This window comes from Colias eurytheme, chromosome 7, assembly GCF_061535395.1.
Source record: "Colias eurytheme isolate Ceu_HAF_F1 chromosome 7, ilColEury1 Martin Lab GWU primary, whole genome shotgun sequence".
NCBI classification, from domain to species: Eukaryota; Metazoa; Arthropoda; class Insecta; order Lepidoptera; family Pieridae; genus Colias; species Colias eurytheme.
In genome coordinates, this window is record NC_142986.1 from 7,427,625 (window position 1) to 7,451,102 (window position 23,478).

The 23,478-nt window shown below is 33.4% G+C and overlaps 2 protein-coding genes and 1 non-coding gene across 3 annotated transcripts; 1 reads left to right on the forward strand and 2 right to left on the reverse strand.

Annotated features, from left to right (window-relative positions):
• Positions 1-496: 496 nt before the first annotated feature.
• LOC149907164 (homeobox protein unc-42) lies at positions 497-23,258 on the reverse strand. The gene is made up of 6 exons (XM_090103747.1): positions 22,742-23,258; positions 9,161-9,327; positions 8,366-8,473; positions 5,357-5,524; positions 2,851-2,992; positions 497-606 (listed from the first exon to the last, which is right to left on the reverse strand). Exons 1-6 carry the CDS (start codon positions 23,256-23,258, stop codon positions 497-499), a joined length of 1,212 nt encoding a protein of 403 aa, XP_089959873.1.
• Positions 14,095-15,463, forward strand: LOC149907165 (uncharacterized). The gene is made up of 2 exons (XM_090103748.1): positions 14,095-14,193; positions 14,399-15,463. The coding sequence occupies exons 1-2, from the start codon at positions 14,151-14,153 to the stop codon at positions 15,457-15,459; spliced, it is 1,104 nt and encodes a 367-aa protein (XP_089959874.1). The 5' UTR covers positions 14,095-14,150; the 3' UTR covers positions 15,460-15,463.
• On the reverse strand, positions 18,798-18,870 carry TRNAR-ACG (transfer RNA arginine (anticodon ACG)). Its single transcript has one exon. It is a non-coding gene; the product is annotated as a tRNA-Arg (tRNA).
• Positions 23,259-23,478: the final 220 nt, after the last annotated feature.

Here is a 23,478-nt window from a genome sequence, read left to right on the forward strand (position 1 = left end):
ATCACAATTCAAATACTGTCTATAAACTTGCTCTATTCATAGAGTCGTACAGAATGTGTTTAATTGTAAATGATATTTGGCACTAATCCAAAATGTGACTAGCGAAGAAATTTTGCTGACTGACCACTAGCCACACTAATGCTTTAAAATCCCTGGTTCACTTCTGTATTTACATCACAACTGATTACGGAATAACCACTCTATGTTTTCGTCTTAATTGTAACATTCAGTATTGTAGCGGGGTCCACAAAGACGTGGTTTGGCAAAGGAAAAACTTTGTGCTGCTATTTTCCTTGGCTAAGCCACGTCCACACAGACAGAGTTGTTTCGTGTAGCAATGCTCGCTCTGTGTGGACCCGCCTTTTAATTGTACCTCTATCCGCGACGAGTACAGCCAAGCTTAACAGCAAATTGACACTGAAACAGCACGATTTCAGCGTTATGGCGCGTAGTCGTGCGCCGGCGCTGGCGAATAGTCAGCGCCGTGGAGCAACGATTAGGTCTGGTACTGCAGCATGGGCGCTGCAGCCAGGTTCGCGTGGTGACCGCTGTTCATTCTCAGCGCTGATAGCGATTTGTTGTACCACTCGTCTTCCGCGCTCATACCTGCACAGGATATCAATAAGTAAATAACAATTTAAAAAAGGTTTCGACATTTTAAGAGATAATATTTTAAACAAAATGTTGTTATACTTGAAATGATAATATCAAGAATAGGAAAAAATTAAACTATCCTTGAGTCAAATAAAATGTGACTTTTACGTTTATAAAACCCGCAGCTCAACATTGATACAAATAAATCAAAACATTGTGGTTTATTCTCAACTCTCGTAGATACAGTTGAATGCTGAAGCTCAGCTAAAAGGTAGGTATAACGAGGTGCTAGGAGGGGCGAATAGAGCAACAACTCGACCCTCGCGTTTTCTCAAGATGCAATCTCGCCGTAGGAAATAAGATATTTGCGAAGACGCCGCGAGGACGCCCGCCAAAGTAAATGTAGTGGAAATTTTCTTATTAGAATATCTACGGTACGATGCCTCGGTTCCATTACGTGTTTTTTTACGCAGGAATTTGCTCGAGGCACTCCCACATTACATGCTTTGACGCGTATTTTTGATGAGATATTTTTTTCGTGAACATTATCGAGTTATGAATTTGCAAATAACATGAATTATACATTGCATAAAATAGCAACACTTTTTGTTTAAATGTTGTTCTCTTTTAACGCGTTAAACAATCCAAATCATTTCAACAGTCATCTAACTACTCCATTTAACGTATAACTTGAATTATATTTTGATTCTGAATAAACGATACATCGTACAATGTGCAAACATCAATTAGTCTGAATTATACAACTAAACTTTCGAGCGATAAGTGTACGCGAAGTACACAGTAAATATATACATATTGCCTTGAGGGGCACAAATTTATAATCTCCGGCCGCAAACTCAAGGAATATTAAATTAGTGAAACGTTGCTTCTACCGTCTTCAGTTGATCCTACTAATATCTATATGATATAGGAATAGCTCATGTATGAAACGATCGTGAGTCGTGACACATTAAGCATTACTAAACTTCACTTGAAACAAATAAAGTAGGTAATTGGTTAAATATACAAGTTGTATAAATTCGCAATGTTAGTATCGTTGATATGAATAGAAACATAGAAACTTCAAACCTACATTCAACAAAATTATGTTAATAATCCTCAATATTGTGCCCAATTTTAGTGAATGAATAGTTTAACATTCATTTGTATTAAGGCTCAAGAACTACGAAACTGTTTAAGAAAATTATTAGCATTTATCTCGTACAATACATAATTTAATTGTATACTTAAATTTTATTTTTGCTTGATAACTACTACAATATTATTTTTAACGATATTGGGAATTTAAAAAAAGAACTCTAGTTAAATACGCTACGCTAGTAAGGGTACAGTTTCGTTTGTTAGTTAAAACGCATATTATTTATTTAACGTATCCTTGTTTGCATACAGTAGTAATTGAACTTTTAATACGCCGCTAAAATATAAAAGGGCAAAGTAAAACTGCAAATTGCTTGCGTCTAACAAATTACCGCTTCATCTTTGCGATCATCTGTCGGAACTTATCCCTGACCAACAAAGAGCAAGTTTTCTCATTATTATAAGGGATATTTGTATAAAAACGAGGCTCGATCATCCACCGCTCCACAACTTTATAATTGCCTTGACGTAGCTAATAGAAAGTTGATGAAAGCTGCCGCGTCGTCTACGGTCTTGTTTTACACTTCAAACTTATATTTTAGTTTCTGCTACTGCAGTACGAACAATTTTATACAATTGTACTTGTAACAGCTAGCTTTTTAATTTTATTATAGCGTATTATAAGTTTGTCTAGTTCAGTCTTTTAATTGTCTTTGAAGGGAATGTTTTTCGTCATGAATATCTAAGTCTAAAGGAAGCTGAGTTGGTTAATTAAAAAGATAATTTTTACCTTTAGTTTAGTATTAGTCGGATAGTTTTTAACTAATTTAAGTTTATTTGACAAGATAATATAATTATATAGGCAATAAAAACCTTGTGGTTAAGGTAATAACTTAATTTGTTTTGTCTAGCTTCCAAAAATCGATCCGATTCGATAAAATGGTATGAAAACGTATTAGGATTGTATTAAATGTTATTAATAAACAAATTTGTTCATCATTACGTGCAGCAAGGAAGAGTGCGACAATTTATTTTCTTTAGGTACCAATATACAAAGAATATAATATTCGATGACTGATGTAAAGTTTGTAAAATTTAGTTTCCAATCATCAATATCAGTACCTACACACCTGTGAATTACAAACTATTATAACTTACCCATAGTATCCTGACGCATGCCGACCGCGCTCATATTGGCACTGTGTCCCATGGAGAACCCTTGCGGCATGGGGTACGAGCCGCCGCCCATTTGCGATAGCGAAAAGATGTCCTTCTGCAGCTCTTCATAGCTGCCGTGGTGCTATTTAGACAATAATTATTTTATGTTATAGTTTAATGTGAAATGATTTCGGGAAATAGAGCTATGGTGCAAGCAAAGAGGTCAACAAATTGGAAGAGCTTTTGTAAAACGTACGTATTTGGATAAGCAAGCTTAATCTCGGGAACTGCGCGATAGTGTTATCATAATATATACTAAATACTCCGCTTTCAGCAAGGAAAGATGAAGAACAAAATTGTGGAATATAATAGAAAACTATCAATCTTACATATTAATTAGAATAGAATAAATATCATCATAATCATCAACATAATAAATAGCTTAAGAAAACAGAGCTTCATATAAAAGTTTATTCTTTGTGTGTTAGGGAGGAAATAAACCTTAAACCAATTAATTACTCAGAGAAGTTACCTCACTGTAAACTATAGTATCTATTATCAATTACTGTTCGCCGGACAAATATAACATTATCATTTTAATAATGAAATACAATTAAAGCTCCACTGAAACCTCGTAAACGCACATTAACGAAATTATTTGCGATTTAATAGTTTTTCACGCGTTGGCTTTATGTTGTAAGAATCGACCGTTTATGCGTTGGTTGAATTATCACTTTCGTTAATGGATAATGCGATTTTAACGATTGTTCGGTGGTATATGTAACCACAGCTTTGGCGTATTAATCAATGATATTTTTAACACTAGATTGTGGCTGTTATCGTTTATAATATCGGCCAAATGTAAATAGACTGCATCGCTCTTGGCTATTTAGTTAATTCCAATACATTTTTACGTTTTCAATAGGTATGAGAATATAACGGTATGTATACTAGAGCGAATTAGTTGTGGTTAGTTTGATGCTTTTGAAGTTAAAATTTTTAGCATACATTGCCAACTGCAACGTAAACGTAAATTGAATAAAAAAAAGTGATGAAGTGATGATTTATGTTTCGATCTCCTTATATTATGAAGATAATGTTTCAGTATTTTTTTAGTAATTTATTAGTTCAGTAATTCATATAGCCTTCACATTATGGCAGAAAATTCAGTAAGATATACAAAAGCCGCGTTGAAGCTGCGTAACACCCATGAACAATCACTTACAATGACTTCGCTAAGTAAATATAAAATAATGACTGCCATTGTTGCATGTCGTGCGCCATTTGCATTATTTTCGGCGGTCGCGCAATCGTATTACCACGGTAATAATGTATTACCGTGTAATCAGAGCGACTGATTAGCGCTGCATTGTAATGAGCTTCAGGAGGCTGCACTTTCAATACAATGATTTCGTATATGATACATATACAATACAATGATTTCCCGTCCGATTAGGGCCCTTCTGGCCTCCTCCACTCAAGCGACAGCTCAAGCCGAGGTTCGTGGTCCCCGTCAAGGGGGGACGCCCTTGTGCATGTCGCTACCAGGGTGAACCTTCAGTTCACCCCCGCGTCCGCGTTAAAATGTAGAAGCCCTTCTGGCTAACATTGAGAGACACCACACAAAAAAAAACAATGATTTAGTATAAGCGTTTGTAGATATGAAATGTTCTAGTAATTGATCGACATCTATGTAATATAATTGTTAACTCATATTGTTTCCTTGTGTACAAAATTGTATGGAATATTATTTTTCAGTCAACGGTCTATTGATGAGTATTGAGAATGCCTTAAGTTAATCAGAAACTTAAATATGTCTTGATGGAAATAGTAAAATGCATCACACAATAGTTTATTATTTATGGAAATCCAAACAAGATATGGCAAATGATGTAGGTAGGTACATACAGATTGATTGCGACACTTGACTCACCCATCTATCTATCAACAACGATAGAATCCCTAAATGGGAGGAGAATTAATAGGAAGTAGCCATTGTATTTGGGCGCATTTGTAGATTGGACATTGGAGCTAGGATGTTGTCTCATCAACTGTCAACCGCGATATAACCATGCACTTTGGTAAATAGTCATGTTGTCATAAGAGGTACATATTACATATTATAACACATTCCATATACTAAAAGGTAGATAATGTTAGCTTTGTCTAATGATGGCTGTTTGCATGGAATATAGTGGGTGCGTCCGTAGCTCATCAAATAATTAATGAATTGATGAAGCTCATGGTAACAGGATAAGCTTTTATTAAATTTTCATTTTCATTTGGACGTATGCCTTTTAACGGGTTAAAAAAAAAGAATTAAAGAAAAAGAAATTTAATTTACTAAATTTATCTATTCTTTACATTTATTTACGCTACACTTCAAAGCTACGGAAAAATTAATAGTAGTAGGTAAATCTTTTGAGTATCTACCTACGCCTTCTGAGTTCTGATTTCCAATACAAATGAAAGAGATATACATTACTCAACATAGTTCACAAATTACCTGTGGATATCGATTGATGGTGTTAGGGTGTGGGTAGGGCTGGTATCCGCGGTACCCCTGGATGTTCCTCATCATCCCGTTGCAGCCAGGCAGCACGGCTGGTGCCAGGGCCTTCTGAAGCTGCTTCTCTTGCTTGCGGTATTTCGCTCGACGGTTTTGAAACCATACCTGTTAAAATGTTTTTGGTTAGAGCACTTTTTGCATGGATTAAAAAAAATATATTACTTAAGATATAAACAATTGTGTTAATTGAAACAAGATATATTTCATTTTGCAGACGAATAAAAACAAAAACGAATAATTTTCTCACAAAAGGTTATAGCGATTGAAAATGAAGTACTGTTTGATCATACCAACCGGCCCTCTACAACTATATACTACATAATGTTCAACTAAGTCCTCACAATGAAAACACATGAGGCTATAATCTGTGTGTTGTCGTCGGGAATGAGGCGTGCGTCGTTTGATATGGTGATTACAGCTGATTAGAGGGAGAGAGCCGGGGAGCCGCCCTCCGAACGCACTCTCTACATAAACATAAATACCCAACGCTATACCCAGTTTAAAACCCACTCTGTTCCACTGAACACAAGGTTCATAGTCCAATACCGCAAACGTGTAGGTATACAGAAAATAGGGTGAAGAAACATAAATGGGATATTAGTTTTTCGCAAAGCAATTCAACATCCGTCCCTCGCCACGCGCGTTGTGATGAAAAACGAAGCAATTTCCCGTTGCTATGTACGATTTCTTACTACGATACCTACGAGGTTAAATGGTTCGGTGATCGCGATTCCACAGGATGTATGGAATTTTAAAGATTTATATACTAGTTGATAATAAGTCTCTTCATCAATATAATACATATTTTGAAACTGCGTAATATTTATATTAATTCAGTAATTACAATAAATTTTGAAATGTAGGTATGTTTAATATTATACTTTTCCTTAATTTTTAATAAGATAGTTTTAACTTTTCTTTATTTTAAGTAGAATTTTGGTACGAAAACTAAACAAAAAATAATTGCAATGTACTCTACATTGCAAAATTGATGTACATTTCCCGAAGTTATTTCATAAAATATACTTTTTGGAAACATATCCTTATGTAGGGTTTATGAAAGTAGTTTAGTAAAACAATGAATAACGGTTAATTTCGTTATTAATAATAATAATGCATAAATTAACTGAATTTAAAACTGCTTTTATATCTAAAATAATAATTGGTATAAATTCACTCTACATTATATAAATTTGTGAGAGTAGATAGTAGTTTTCTTGCTTTATTTTAAGTTAAGTAAATAATCACATAAATAGATAGTATTATTATATCATAGTAAATAATGTTCAACAATGTAGTATTATTAGAAAAAAGACATAAAGTAATGTTACAGCTGTAATCTAAACAAAAAAGAAAGTCAGTTTCACTTAGCTACGGTTTAAACGTCGATAAAATCTAATTTAGTAAAGATCCCTGAAACCCTGCCCGAATACAAAAAACCGTTCACATTTGCAGAGCGCCGTGTTATCTGGAGAAAACGGTCGCCTTTAAACTGAAAAAGCACTGAGATCCAACAAAACATTTTCTTATTTCCAATTGTAGAATTCATTTGAGGGCAGAGACAATGTCGAGAGGCGCGCGGGGAGGATGAACGGCTAACTTCGTTACGGATCCATTTGATGGGATTGCAATGCCTCAGGGGCCACCTCACTCCCTCCTTGCTCCCTCCCTCGTTCGCCCACTAGCGTTTCGTTTTTATATCGAAATTTCCTCTAGAAGGAGGGAACGTCGTCTTTAACGTTTACATTCTTATGTAGCGTCGCGAACGTTAATAGATACGTGTAGATACGAAGCGTGTACTTATGTTAAATGTGTGGGCATGTGTGCGTGTTCGCAGTTGTGTGCGTGTGCTCGCGAGCTTTTAACGGCGATATGTAAAAGAATTTCTGTTAATAACATTTAGCTAGGCTTTTATACATTGTCACTTACTACGAAGAAGCACGCATGTATGTATTAAGATGACTAATTTGATATTGAAAGTATTTACATGGTAATTTTAAGAGAGGTATGCAATTCAGTGTAGAGGAAAAATAAAAACACTTTAGCTATCTATTAATTAGTAAACTATTTTTATTTTGTTACGAAACCTTATCTTTCTTTATCTTTATTAAAAGTTCATGAAAGGAAACTAAACATTATGTAATAAAGAATAATCAGTTTATTCATAAAATAGTGAGTGCGTTTTATATTCCGTAAATGTGAGCCAAGAATTACGATCGTTACTTCAAGAGAATGTTAAAAGTCGTGTTCTGAATAAAATATCTAAAGCGACGAATTAGGTGCTCTGGGGACAAATCAATAGTGCCCCGAGGGATTGAGCAATTTTAAAACTGAGATAAGGATCGCGACTAACTGTAAGCATTTCGTATTCATACGGACGAAGACGACAGATGGCACTTTAATTCAATCTGCCTCCGGCCTACGCTTCAAATTGTATTATCCGAATATTCGCGCATCATTGATATTTTCGACAATCCACGTAAGAACAAGGAACTCACTTGTTTGCCGGTTATTATGTATTTCCTTTTATTGTAGATTATTGCGCTTTTTGTTTTTGCCAAATCTAATTGATTAGATCATTTCGCTGTTGTTGTAATCGCATTTTATGGTTGGTTTAAACTTTACAATAGCAATAAGCATGTTTCCTTGTTCTTAATTTATTACGATGCATTAGCTTTGTAACTTCGATATTTTTCTTAAAATACTAAATTGTTATGCGATAATGTATGTTTAAATGAAATATCATACTTAAAAGAAAACAAGGTCCTCTCTGGTTTACTCAAGTATTATAATTACGTATGTTTGGTATTGAAAACCATTTTTTAATACATATAAACAATTTTAAAACTCTGGTACTAAGTAATTGAATTAGTAAAATAAAATAAATAACTGTCATTAAATCAAAAGCAAAATTTTAAAGAAGTGTAAAATGAATTTTTGGCCTACCTGTATCCTGGCTTCATTTAGTTTGGTCGTTCTTGCTAATTCTTCTCTGCAGTAAATATCTGGGTAGTGAGATTTCGCAAAAGCTGCTTCTAATTCTGCTAATTGTTCCTGTGTAAACAAAGACATGATATTAAACGATGACCTACAATTTAACGTCAGAATCGATAGTCTCTACATGATCTTTCTTTACCTATTTTACAAAAGAAAGATGGCGACTTTGACGATTGTACAACGCCCTTCTAACTGTCAATAGAAAAAAAAGTTCAAAGATTTCTTGACTGAACTTAATTTATAAGACTCCAGTTTGATCATAATAGTTTTTGTCTCAAAAGAACTTTTCTTCGATAAAATACTTTTATAATCTTTAAATTTATTTAAAAGATCTACTTATTTTGTTTTATGAGAAGGCTTTACTACGTATGTTCCTACCAGTTCAGCACTTCAATTTGCAGTTTCAGTTTTACCAAATAGAACGAGTCATAATTTACTTAAATAGTAGAGCCAAAGCTCTACATCAGAAAAATAACAAAATGAGTGAGTGTAAATGAAATCCTACACATAATAAAGACAGTTTATGGGTGGATGTAAGTAACAAGACCTACAGGCTACATGGATTACCATTCTTTCACGCCACCACCACACAACCAGTCACTTACAAACTTACTTTCAGTAACGTCATGAGCGCTCTTATCAAACTCACTTTATTAGTTACCTTACTATAGTATCATAGTATATAATCATAGTATAGTATCATAGTATAGTATCATATTATATGTGATAACATTACAAACATACTTGTGTGAAAGTAGTCCTATGTCTCCGTCTCGCAGGCGTGGGACAGGACGCGGTGGTAGGCGTGTGGCCCGCGTGCTGTGGGCCCAGCGCGGGGGACAGGGCGGAGGAGCCAGACCCTGCGCCGTTCCCGCCGGGCTCTGGCTTCAGTTTCTTGAACGCGCCTTCCGCTGGACAGATAAGATTGGTTAGAAAATGTAGTCAAACATTTATATTCTATTTCCGGTTTGTGTTGTGATAAGAGCAAAATATTGAAAACGAAAATAGTTAAAATTAAAAACAAAATTTTCCTGCTTTCGTATATAGAATTTATTTTATTTTTGTTGAAGAAAACGATTTTAAAATATTATGGTTCTTTTGTATGTTCAATACATTTTTACGTCAAATATATATTAATAGATAGGAACAAAAAAATAACGTAAAACTTTAATATATTTTCTCTATATCTCAAATTCTATAAAATATCCTGACACGAACGAAGCTTCTGTTGAACCTATAACCGCTCTTGAAAAACAATGTAAGCAACGTAGCAAAACTGAAAACATATTCTCAAAGAAACCGTTTCTTATTTGCATAGTGGGTCGCATCGATCCTTACCGTAGGTCAAGTTCGCAACCGCCCATAATTGTAATTGCGTTGCTTTAACACTGTTACACCTAATGATTCGTCTCGTAGGCTCACTGAACTTTGATTTAGTCTCGGAATGTGCGACAAACTGGCTGATGTTTATTAAATACACGTTTACTTAATTTAAATTTAATGCTTAAAACATAAAAAAAAACCGCGGAGTTATTATAATCTGTAATTTATTACATTTAATGTTCTCTGTGCCTTAATACTATTTTATTACGAATTGTTGAAATTACTTTAATAAATTGTATAAGTAACTAGATATTATATAACAAAAGGTTTTTTTTAATAATGACTGCCTTGTTTTCAATATAAACATGGAATATAAATTATTAAAGTGACCTATTCTAGATTATGTTTCATCGGGCGGACTGAATCAATGGGCGCTACGCCATGCTACGCGCAGGTGCTACACTACTTTTTTGAAGAAAATATTAAACTCGTTTTAAAGGAACTTTGAAACGATATAAAATGTTTAATAAAAATAACTTCACAATTCCATGTGCCATTAAAATATCTCTTTATATGTATATCACAAACACAGATCAGTGGTGGCCTTGTAAAGTAGTTATACTTTTTGCATTAACACATAATTTTGAATTACCGCGTTCATTTGAAATTCATATCTGTTTCATAATTGAACGTTATAAGTACCAGAATACCCCGATAGAATATAATAGGTACATATACTTGACATATAAATATAGAAGTTCAAAAAGTCTAAAATTGGTTGTAATCAGTTTACCGTCGGTTTCTCTGAGCTACAGGATTAAGAGGGGAGAATTTTAAAAGCACCGTCGGAGGTCGGTTTGCAAGTATTCATGCATTCCCTTTGACGAGGCTCCAGCTACTTATTAATTAACATGGAGCTAAGTGTTTGCGTCCGCGGTAAACGTAGCCTTTTAACGTTTAAAAGCTGATTTTTTCAGAACGTTTTAGAAGCTTTGATGGCTATCGGTTTCGTTTTTTAGCTGACATATTTTTTGATGCTATTAACGTGTTATGCTGTGTCGCTGCGGTTTTTTCTTAATGGATTCTAACGTTGTCCTTTTCAGTCAGATACTGTATACACAATTTGGGAGGTTCATACTTCTATTTTTATTTCATGTACTTTTATGTCTTCATACGTAGTCAAATTACAACTCTTCCAACACACGTTTTATTTAAATAGCTATCGAGGTTATCTTTATTATCATCATAGATAATAACTTTCGTAATTCAGATTCAATTTTAAAAAATAAAGTTCTCTGTATTAAAGACGTTTGTTAAAAATACAGACCAGGGGCCTTAGACAAAGTAACCATTAAAAAACGATAACGAAGTTAGAAAAGGCAAAAATGTAAGGGATTGACATACGCCGCGTTAGATCACGTGGTCTATCTAATGTCAATCCCATACATTTTTCCTTTTCTAACTTCGTTATCGTTTTTTAATTGTTACTTTGTCTACGGGCCCAGTATACTTTTCTATAATAATAATAATAAAATTTGAAATAAGTGTTCAGAAGAATCATTTAATTTTTAAGTTCAATGTTTTATCTACAATTTTTGAACAGATTTCGTTCTTACACCCACATTCAAGTACAATCCGTGATAATCACAACTGACTTACAACAAGTCAATGCACAATATTTGCCGAATGGGGCACATTTGCGCGGGTAACAATATTCAATGTAACATGTCATTAGGGGGCCGTAATCCCCTAATTATGACGATTGACATAAAAGCGCCATCTGTAGCGGTCGAGAGGTGTCGGGTGACTGTACTTAGGTGACGATTTGTTTGACGTTTTTGTTTTTTGTATATATTTTTGTAGCGAGATAGAGAGCGCTTTTTGAAAATTACTTGATAAGATACAGGTTTATTTCCTTTAAGTTAGATTCTAGATTTATTTAGAACTTAGTTTTAAATAAATTTAGAATCTACTAATGAATGCAACTTAAATGATAAATTGTTACAATGTGATAAAATTTCAAAATATGTACTTAGATTATTTATTAGGTTACGTAACTACATAGATTTACTTTTACTTATAGTTGATTAAAAGTTTCTGAGCCAAAGGATTATCTAAAAAATACTTATTGAATCATCAATATAAACTATTTCAGCTTTTTACTTGAACAAATTGAAATTAAAAAAAATAGAAATGCTCTACCATCATTAGTACAACAAGTTAAGTAAACAGTACCAATAAAAACTATTGGATGTAAAAACAAATTTCAATTGAACATACTCTCGAAATCGCAATTTATAATAGATCTTGAAATCTATTATGTGTTGGCACCCCGCGGCCGCTCCGGCCGGCGGGGTGCTTCGCCCCTCGAGCGGCCTCCATATGTTATCACATGCCGCTAATAGATTTATAATCGCTGAGGAACCAGCAAATCCCTCTCAATTTAATCTATAATTGATATCTTTTTAATTGACTGTTTTATGGCAGTATTGCATAATTTTTCTGCCGTTAAAATCAGCTGCTCAAATACATAATATGTGAATTTTGCCTTTATTATGCCAAAATAATCTTTTCTCAGTTATATTTTAAGGTACCTAAATTTATACTTTCAATTGTTTATACATGGCATAATGTTTAAATCACTACATACCTAGATAGGTACGTGATAGGTACTAAGTACCTTGTTATTTATACTACTTGTTATAAGTAATTTGTTATCATTACCTCCTCGGCTCCTCATCAATCATTAAATCATAATTAAATTAGTTATTTTTTCCTTGTGTAGCAAGTGACATGTGCCTTTTTTTAAAATATGAAAATAATTTCACAACACGCTCTTCCAAATCTATAAAACTAGTTTTATATTTTCCAAAAACGTCAAAAATAATGTTAAATACTGTACAGGAATTATTTTTAACCCGTTGGACATTTGTTACATCGAGTGGCAGCTGATCCCCAGTTTACAATAGGTTTAAGGGATCGGAGTGACTACGGGGGCGCGAGACTCTCCATTATGTTGAGTACGCACTTTATTACGAACTATTTATGCATTTTATTTGCAAGCTGGTACTGGTAAGGTGGATTTGAATTGACGAGAATGTTATTGGTGAAAGTACCGGAATAGGTATGTTTTAAATTGATTGATTTATTTCACATTTTGTAAAATAGGAAAACAGTACCTAAGTAATAGTAGCTTTTACAGAGCTTTGACGAGAATTATTCGAATTTTTATTATGCTAATTTAAATTTAATTGATTTTGTTATAATTATACATTTTTATGAATTTTTTGTTTTGTGAATATGAAATATGCGTATAAATATAACAGCGAGGTAGACACTTTTCAGTGTGCGCGCACAAACACGCACTTGACCGCATGAAAATAATTATAGGCACTTCATTTAACTTGATACTCATGAAATATTTCATGAGCTCATAAATTACTATTATCCATAATAAAATGTTTTATACATTTACAACTTTTTAAAAAAAAAAATGTATTTTAGTACCTACAACAAAAAATCGCAGCATTTCAAAACACGATTCTAAGTCCAAATATTCCACAAATCCAGATGATTTCTAACCATACAATAGTTAGAAATCATCTAGTAATAGTAATATCTTTGACAGTGTGATTTTACATCTATTATTATATTGTAAAGGCTTGTTGGGTGTAGTGGGTGTTTGTGACGGCCATGGCAGGCGGCAGGCACGCGTCACGTATTAGGGAACAATAAATCAATAGAAATATACATGACGGACGTATGTCCTGTTAGCTGTTTGCCTTTTGACAATTTTGTAGCGGTCCTGTGTATTTTGCGAAATAATAATAAGTAGATGAAACTTTGATTTCTGAACGTGAACAAGATTTTGAAAGTCGTCACGCTTAATTATAATTGGAAAAAGCTGAAATATTTTTTGTATTATTTATTCATTTAAAAATTACATGTCTAAAAGTTGTGTTGAGCAGACGGTAGATGTACCACTCATAAGAGTGGTACTTACATCTTGAAGTTTTTGCGTGCTTTGAAGAATTCTGGCGACTAATATTATTATAAAGTGTTTAAATAAATAATTAATTACCCGTGACAGAATAATATGCATGTAGTTTTTATCTATCTAAAACAAAATTTTGTTCATTGATATGATCATATTATCCATGAAACAGGGCACCCAGCTATTGAAGACAGTATGAGAATATATTGTCATTTTTCCTAATTACTAGTTCATTAAATACGTCATCAGTTTAGTGGTGGTATTAAGTGGTAAAACATGTTTCAATTACTGATTCAACGACAATTTAATGACCATTTAATAGTTTTAAGTTAGTTCTTAATTCAGAATGGTGCGAATCGGGTGTAATTGTAGTTTGAAATATTTAAAGAATAAAACTATGTTGATGTATTAGTGAATATGAAAAAATATTATAACATATTTAGCATTTACATATTATTTGGTGAGTTATTTATTTTTAATCGATAAAGTCAATATATATGTATTTCGAAATATTATGAAATACCTACTACTTACTACGTTAGTAATTATTATTTTTTTCTGTACCGCTTTTCGTATATTTTTAAGATTTTTAACAATTTAATACCTAGAATAAATATAAGCATTGATGGTGTGAATATTATTTTAATGTTAAATATTATTTTCAGCACAATTTCATTCATTTTGCGATGGTGGACTCATGGATTTATTACTGGCAAGACGGCATCATATGTTTAACGAAAATAATAACCCAATGGCACCTGTTATTCAAAATTATCCCGGAAATAATTATAACTGGAGATTACCAGAAGCTCTATTAAAAGATAGAGATCGAATTAATAATGGCAATTCGTATAATGGTAGAACTAACGACGATAATAACAATTTTTCAGATAATCCATTACTAAATAATCAAGGAGTTCCTTTCACAAATGGCAATAATTTTAATAACAGATTACCTAATGCATTTCTAACAAATGGAGATGGAGATTTAAATAGTAAACCTACAAATATAGATCTAGATACAAATGGAAATACGCCTATTTCAAATTCTTTTCAAAATAATGCAAATCTTCCTAAAATAATGAACGACATAAATAAAATTAACCATATCATGGATGCGATTAAAAAACAAAATGCAGCAAATAATCGGCGTAAACAGAATGATGGAAATTATCAGAATAGTAACGAATATAACAACGATTCTCCAACAGAACCTGGAGGTTTTGCTAATACTTATAATGGAGTTCACATAAACAAAGGTCCTGGTGTATTAACGAATGTGAACAGTAATGGATATCAGAATGGCGGAAATAGTCAAGTTTCTTCTCCATATATTTCTAATAAACCTCATTATAATGCCCCACCATTAAAAATACCGAACAACAATGATTATAACACTGCAACAAGTAATCCGGTTATTACAAATCCACCTACTGATACACCAATGACAAATGTATCACCTAGTGGGAATGGTCTTAATAATTATAATGGCAACATAAATCGCACAAAACCAATTATAAGTCATCCGCCGAGTAATGGACGCAGAAACACAGCCGTAAAATTGCCTAATTCAAGCAGCTCAAACACAAGAAACGAGAAGCCCAAACAAGATGATAAATATTTACTTAAGCCGATGACGAAAACGAAGTTTTTCTTCCAAGTTAAGCCTGTTGTACCAGATTATAAGACAGTAAGTCACAGCGAAACTATCTACTATGTGAATTAAATGACGATTAAAAAGTATCAATCGAAATTAATGTTTCCATTTTATTTCCCCGTTATGTGAACCTTATTTAGTTCGGATCTTGTTTATCTACTGAATGTTCTTTAGTAAAAGTTTACTTGCATTTAATAATATCCATTATAAAACGTTAATTATGTAAGGTTGGTTGGCGTGTTGATCGCTATTCTGTGTGGCGCGTGAACACAAAGACTTCATTTATTATAGCCTGCACGTTTCTCTTCATTGTTAGAGCCTTCGTAGACGTGACTAGGTCGCTATGCTGTATACGAGCGCACAACTGTAGGTATAGCAACTGTAATACAGGAACATTTGTGAATTAAAATAGCATAGATCATTCCAGATGTTTTTATTGCATCATCGTCATCCTCATCATCATTAACCCAATTTATTTTATACGGTTATAAACAATGGAAAGTTAAAGAAATAAACTTACACTGATATTAAACGATGTGAAAAAAGAATAATGCCCATACTAATTAAAATATATTAAGGAACATTGATTAATATGTATTATCGAATTAAATAATTAGTATATTTAACTTTAAATGGTTTGATTTATTATCTTCATCAATTAGGTACATATCTTTTCATTAATTACATAATTATATAACATTGATCTAAAACAGTGTATTACAACGTTGATATGTTCTCTATCTATGTGATGGTTTTTGTTGAATGCGCTTTTCATAATTGTTACATCCTATTCGGCCTAACCTCTACCTAAGTCCAAACCGAACGTGATTCCAGAACAATTCGCTGCACATAACCACGCATATTACGCAGAACGCACACTGAAATATATTCCACACAGCTCTGCTTGAAAATTCAGGCTTCGCACGGCCGGGGGCGGTCGTTAGCGACATTTCGTATTCATGACGTCAGCCCCGGGCCGATTGTTTGCAATATTACTCTAATTGGAATTGTAATACGTACATATTCTGGATAGATACGTGTCCGAAATTATTAGTTGCGATGTCCTATTTGGTACTGTGATTAGTTTTAAATTGGGTGAAGGCTAAATGAGGAGTTCTATTAGTTTTAATTTATATACATGTGTGTTGTGAATTGTATTTCTCATTATGTTGGAAATCAATGTGCATTGTCTATAATAATTCTGGATCTTTGTTAGACAATAAATATGTTTTAAATCGTATCTACCTTTGATTGAGAATTACCTATTCTTTATTGAATTTAAAAATAAATTAGCATGTGAACAACTATATTATTTTATACGGCTTCGACCGGGTTGACTGGATAAAGAAATAAAGTTACTAGGTAGCTTTAAATTATGTCGTAATTTTTTGTGCGGTCGATAGTTTTAAAAATAAAATAAATTATATAGTTAGTAGTTATCTATACTAATATTAAAAGAGGAAAGGTTTGTTATTATGTATGTATGTATGGTTTTCACGCATAAACTACTGGACCGATTTTGATGAAATTTGGCACAGATATTATTTAGACCCTGAGAAAGAACATAGGCTACCTTTTATTGCGAAATATGCACCACGGACGAAGCCGGGGCGGACCGCTAGTATACGTATACTTAAAAATGATATTAGGAATCAAAAAATTGAAAATACATTTATCTATATATATCATTTCAATAGATTCATGTTTAATAATTATGCTCTATTAGCGTTTGCATTAAATTAAGCTTTATAATTCCAAAAATTAAATTCGGTCATTTAGTAAATTAAAAGGATACTAGGTAATTATTATTTGCGTTTATTTCGAGATTTCGAGAAATGTTTTCGCTTTTATATCAAACTTGGCGATATTGCATGCATGAAATGTTTATTATATTTTAAAAATATATCAAAGATTCGTAGAACGAGAACGTATCAAAGAAATATGAAAAAAACCATATAGGTAATGTGATTAAAAAATTAAAATTCTGATCTAAATTAGTGTATCTATCTATAGGTAAGCTAAAAATTGTAAAAGCACTTAGGTTATTGAAATAAGATAAGAATAAACAAAAATATTTATCATTAAAAGCAGCAGGTATTTATATTCATCAAAATTAATTACAAAGTTCAATGCAAGCTGACTTTTGAGTTTGATTCAAAAAAATTGTTGTTGAAATGATTAAAACCTAATTATATAAATACAAGAATTAAGATAGTTATTGTAACCTAAGTGTTATAAAAAAAAATGACGTGAAAAATGGTAGCTTTTATACCATTTAATTTAACAGAAGAGAACGAAACAAATAAATGCATTGAGGAATTTTTTTGACTCATTTCTAAACATGTGTTTTAAAAAAATGTGACTTTAAAATATAGAGTGAGTGCTGTGAGTGAGTGTCATGCAGTACATTATTTTCAACGATAACCTAAACATTGAAATGAAAACGTTGATAATAACGTAGGTAATCAGGTAGTATATAAATTTCAGAGTTTATACGTATGTATTTTTTATTTTTATTTTTCAAAATTGTTATTTGTATTGTATTTTTACTCACAGACACACATTATTGATTTAAAAAACATTAAGAGTAGGTTCTTTCCTGGATGTCTGATAGTCCAGGATCCTTCGCCTATTTTTGCAAGTGATTATACTATCAAGCTCATTTTCCGTGGTAGCTTACAGAGGTAACAAGGATAAAAATTTTTGATTTGATGGTTCTCAAATATTTATTACGCAATTTGTAGGACAATATGTCTGTTGTAGTATTGTACAGTAGTATTAAATAAGTGAATACTATGGAAACTGCGGATATCTTATATTGAAGAAAAAATGCGTCTAAAATCTATCTATCGTCTAAAACTATATATATATATCCTACTATATTATTATTATTGTTTTTTTTTTAAATGCGATTCGCTTCTGGTACTCGCCGGCCGCTGCCGCTGCACGCTCGCTTTGCTCGCTCGGCTCGTGCGTTGTTTATCAAAGTCGAACCTAACCTAACATATACAATCTGGCCAAATGTGGATGACCAAATCGTGAAAAATTTACGATTTAACGATCTGATCAAACTATGTTAGCCATTTCATGAAATGCGACCATTTCGTGAAATGATCAATCATTTCATGAAATGAGCAAATCTACGATATGGCCACGACACATACCTACAAAATTTCTTGAAATTAGTTAGAGCGCTTTCAGAAATTCAGAATAACTAATAACCTATAATATAAGAATTTGTCGTTTAAAAGTAGATAATAGATGACTGCTAATTAAGACAGATAATATAGATTAAAGATTTTCATATAATATGACATACTTGATTAAATTATACCCTTTCAAATTAAAAGATAATAAAATACATCCAGATTAAAAACTATTATTTCACTAATACAAAAAAGGAACCCCGACCCTGCCAGGATTCGAACCTGGAATCTTCTGATCCGTAGTCAGACGCGTTATCCATTGCGCCACAGGGCCTTGTTATATGGGAGCAAAATTTGTGGTATAATGCTATTTTATATTTTACAAGATTTCCGCCCGCGGCTTCGCCCGCGTTTTCAAAGGAAAACCCGCATAGTTCCCGTTCCCGTGGGATTTCCGGGATAAAACCTATCCTATGTGTTAATCCAAGTTACCCTCTATATGTGTGCTAAATTTCATTGTAATCGGTTCAGTAGTTTTTACGTGAAAGAGTAACAAACATCCATACAAACTTTCGCCTTTATAATAGTATTAAGATTAAGATTTGTGAACTTTAATTATAAGTACGGGAGCTAGTAACGTTTTAAAAAAAGTCATTTTATCGTATAGGAGCTACCAACGTTGACAAGAGAGCATTTTAGTATAGTTGGTTCTTTGATATACTGTTCCTCTTGCTATTTCGGTTAGAGTCCGGGCTGTCTGGCTGGTCGCAGTGGTTGCGTTTATTAGTGCGCATCTTATCTGCACAGGAAAATATCCTTAATTTAAAGTCATTTTTTAACGCGTAATTTTTAATCTTTTGCCTTCAGATAGATCCATGAGACATAATTTTTTTACTGCAAGACGTTTTTTTCGTTGTTAAATAGGTGCCAGACGCAATTTTTTATTTCAAAATCATTAAAATGTCATCGAAATAAGTGAAATTCCATCAACATGAGTCCCCGTAAAGGATATACTATGTATAATATTCATTTTACTATTTACAATTTTTTTGCAACAATCTACCATGGTGCCTCCTTTTCCCAACGAACCTCAAATAGGACGTTAATGTAAACTTGATAAAAACCAAATATCATCAAATTCATATTAATACCCAAAAGTGTAACAAATATGAAACCATCTATTAAAAATATTAGTTTACTAATTATTCAATATAAGTATTAAAAAAGGATAATATAATATAAGTAATAAAGTTATTACTTACCTTTTAAGCGGAATCATGTTGATGTAATTTCACTTATTTCGATGACATTTTAATGATTTTGAAATAAAAAATTGCGTATGGCACCTATTTAACAACGAAAAAAACGTTTTGCAATAACAAATTTAATTTTTTATTTCAAAATAATTAAAATGTCATCAAAATAAGTGAAATTACATCATACTTATGAATTTGATGATATTTGGTTTTTATCAAGTTTACATTAACGTCCTATTTGATGTTGGGAAAAGGAGGCACCATGGTAGATTGTTGCTAAAAATTGTAAATAGTAAAATGAATATTACTACTACTACCAACTACTACTCTTGACTAGTTTGAACGTAACGAATATTTAAATGCATTGAGAATCTGCTTTTTTACATTCATACTGTTTTACAACTAAATATTATCACTCAATAGGTATTGATTTAGTTTAAAATTTATTTTTAAATATCAGACTAGCAAAATGTAAACAAATTAATTAAATTCATGTGAATAAAAATAATCTAGCCTCGTGATCATTTTTACGTATTTTTGATGAACTCAAATAAAAATAGAAGGAAGGAAGAGGCTTTTTGAAAGAGCTTTTTTTACTATTTGTATATACCTATTTTTTCAAAAAGCTTATGCACGCATTCATTTAATAATTATTAATTTAACCGTAGGCTAGAATAATGAAAGTGGTAAAATAATGATACATAAGGTTGACTATGACTAAAGATTATTTTTAATTGTAGATAGGGAAGCGCTTGACAATAATCTCGGCTGATGGAAAGCTGAGATGTGGTTTATGATAATAATATATATAGGTACAGGTTCACTCTTCGCTTGAGGGTATCTTATAATATAAAAATGAATCCCAAAATGTGTTGGTAAGCGCATAACTTGAGAACGGCTGAACCGATTTCGATAATTCTTTTTTTATTATATTCCTTGAAGTACGAGGATGGTTCTTATGTAGAGAAAACGTAAATATTATGTACCACGGGCGAAGCCGGGGCGGACCGCTAGTCTTTATATATAAAAATGAATCGCAAAATGTGTTGGTAAGCGCATAACTCGAGAACGGCTGAACCGATTTCGATAATTCTTTTTTTATTATATTCCTTGAAGTACGAGGATGGTTTTTATGTAGAGAAAACGTAAATATTATGTACCACGGGCGAAGCCGGGGCGGACCGATAGTTATCTAATAGAATACTGATAATGTTTATATACCTACAGCTTTTTTTTAAACTATTAATATTAATTACAGCAGTATTAGAAAAAAATACTTTAAAAAAAGATAAACTGATATGATGAAAATAAATTATGAGAAGATTATTATTTGTTTGTAAATTAGGTGTGTATTGCGTTAAAAAAAATAATTGAAACAGTAGTAGAATTTTTAAAACACTGATAAGTAGAAGCTATAGGTATGTGATTTAAATTTATGAAAAGAACATGTAGAAAGTTGTCATTATTATAGGCTACTAGCAAACCCGGCGAACTCCGTTTCGCCACCAAATTTAAATAAAAAGTTTAAATACCACCTTCATAGTTTAAACACCAAACGAAATGTTACATAAGGCGCTGTATGTGAAAAATGATTTTCCCGGTTTTCCCGCTTTTCTGTTGAAATGTTTCCTGAATTTTCTTTGCTACAAATCTCACGGAGCCAGAGACCTTTCCAACGAATGCAAAAAACAAAACCGTGAAAATCGGTTCGTGCGTTCTGGAGTTATAGCGTCAGGAAGGAAAACCCGGCTTATTTTTATATACATAGTAGATATATGTTAATGTACCACAGACGAAGCTAGGTTATACTCTATATATATATATCTGCTCATGTATTATTTAACCAATATTATAATGTCTGTGATTAAACCTGTCTAAATATCATAGATGTTCAATCTGCTCAATAGATTCTAATGAACCTATACCATACGTCAAAGCGACACCTTTTATTTATTTTGAAATCTAATTTGTTATTGTGAAAGTTAAGTTTAAATAAAAATAAATACGTTAAAAAATCGACTTCAAAACGGAAAAGTAAAAGATAAAAAATATTTGATATTATTAATAATATAATTTAGTTGTGCTATTTACTAAATAGGTTTGATGTCGGTGCCTCCTTTTTTTTAATTCGGCTAAAAATATACCGGCCGAATTGATAACCTCCTCCTTTTTTTGAAGTCGGCTAAAAATAGACGAAGTCTGGATTAGCTCAAGCTATATAGGTAGGTACTATCTTTTTCCTCAGATGTCCGAGAGAGATTTTAAAGTTCAATAGCTTAATTTGAGAAAAAAACAATTGAAACTAATAGATAGATAGAGGTATGCCAACGTTATATCAATAAAAACTCGTAGAAAAATAAAGAGTATAAATTACTTAATGAAGAAAACTAGGTTAGAGCGTGTTGGTAATGCAAAAAGTTGAGAGAGCCGACGTGCAATTTTCAGAGACTGAAACCAGGAGCATAGTGTGTAAATTGAAGAGCTTTTTATTATCACAATATATGAGGCGCCGTTGATTAGTCTTAAAAATCTTAGATCATTAAAAATAAATATATTTTTTATAAATTATTATTTATTAATGTTGAATCTTAAAAGCACAAATTATTTGTTATAGTTTGAATTGGTAGAAATTATATGATCAAAATTGGGTAGTTTCTTAGGGGCTACGGGCGGAAAGCTAGTAATTTATATTATAGCTAAGCTATTTATCTAGTTGCTGAAAGATAAGCATTCGGTAAACATTTATTCTTTGGAACCGACTACATTATTATGCTCTAAGCCTGTGTACATTGTATTAAATTCGATGTAAATTAGGTGCATTTTGTTTCAAAATTCATAGATCTGAGTAGGTATTTATGAAGTTTGAGTATACTCGTATACGAATAAGATACCCATAAGAACAACTGATTACGTTAAAAGACTAATATTGATAATAGTAAGCACAAGTACCTGTGTGGTCCTGTAACGACCGGCTAATAGGAGGCGCTGGAGGCGTAGCTGCGTGTTCGCCGCCATATAGACCACCGAACTCTTCAGCTGAGGAACTTGACGCATTGCTGCATTTTCTGCCCTTGTCGGGCGTGTATTTACTCTCCCCTCCTGAGGGTAGGAACTTGGCATCATGTTGGTGCTCGTCTAGAAGGCCCGGCACGCCGAGCAATCCGCCGACCAGGTTCGGCCGCAGCTCCTCCATGATCTTGGCGCCCTGGCCGCCGCCGCCGCTGCCACTGAAGTTGAGCTGGCGGCTGAAGAAGGCCGGGAAGATGTTGAACTGCTGCGGGTCCGGGAGCGCGGTCAAGGGCGGCGCGGGCGGCTCGCCGGCCCCCGCGCACGCCGCACTCTTGAACTCCACCGTGCTGGGGCCGGTGCGCTGGCTGATCGTGTAGCGCGGCTCGCCCGCGTTCCTGGCGTCGTGCTCCGTGCCGTCGCCGTCGGCTCGGCCCCGACGTTCACTGACTAACCACATTATAGTGACGTGGTACACGGCCGACACGCCGCCCCGCGCACTAATTGTTCGCGACTGCGCGAGATGATATCACGTCGCCGCCCTCGAGCGAGAGCGAAACGGCTCACTTCGGTATCCCCGTAATCGATGTAAAATCTTTATAGGGATGCTGCGTCTCATTCATCCCCGGCGCTGAGTCGCAGTGGAGCGACGGGGGCGGCGGTGGGCGGGCCCGGGCGCT

Bases quoted from the DNA above. Each gene is read 5' to 3' on its own strand.
- LOC149907165 (XM_090103748.1), top strand. From the start codon at position 14,151: ATGAAAAAATATTATAACATATTTAGCATTTACATATTATTTG. The intron at 14,194-14,398 runs GTGAGTTATTTA...TATTATTTTCAG, and splicing joins TAGCATTTACATATTATTTG to CACAATTTCATTCATTTTGC.
- LOC149907164 (XM_090103747.1), bottom strand. From the start codon at position 23,258: ATGTGGTTAGTCAGTGAACGTCGGGGCCGAGCCGACGGCGACGGCACG. The intron at 9,328-22,741 runs GTACTTGTGCTT...TTATCTGTCCAG, and splicing joins GTCGTTACAGGACCACACAG to CGGAAGGCGCGTTCAAGAAA. The intron at 8,474-9,160 runs GTATGTTTGTAA...TTGTTTACACAG, and splicing joins ATAGGACTACTTTCACACAA to GAACAATTAGCAGAATTAGA.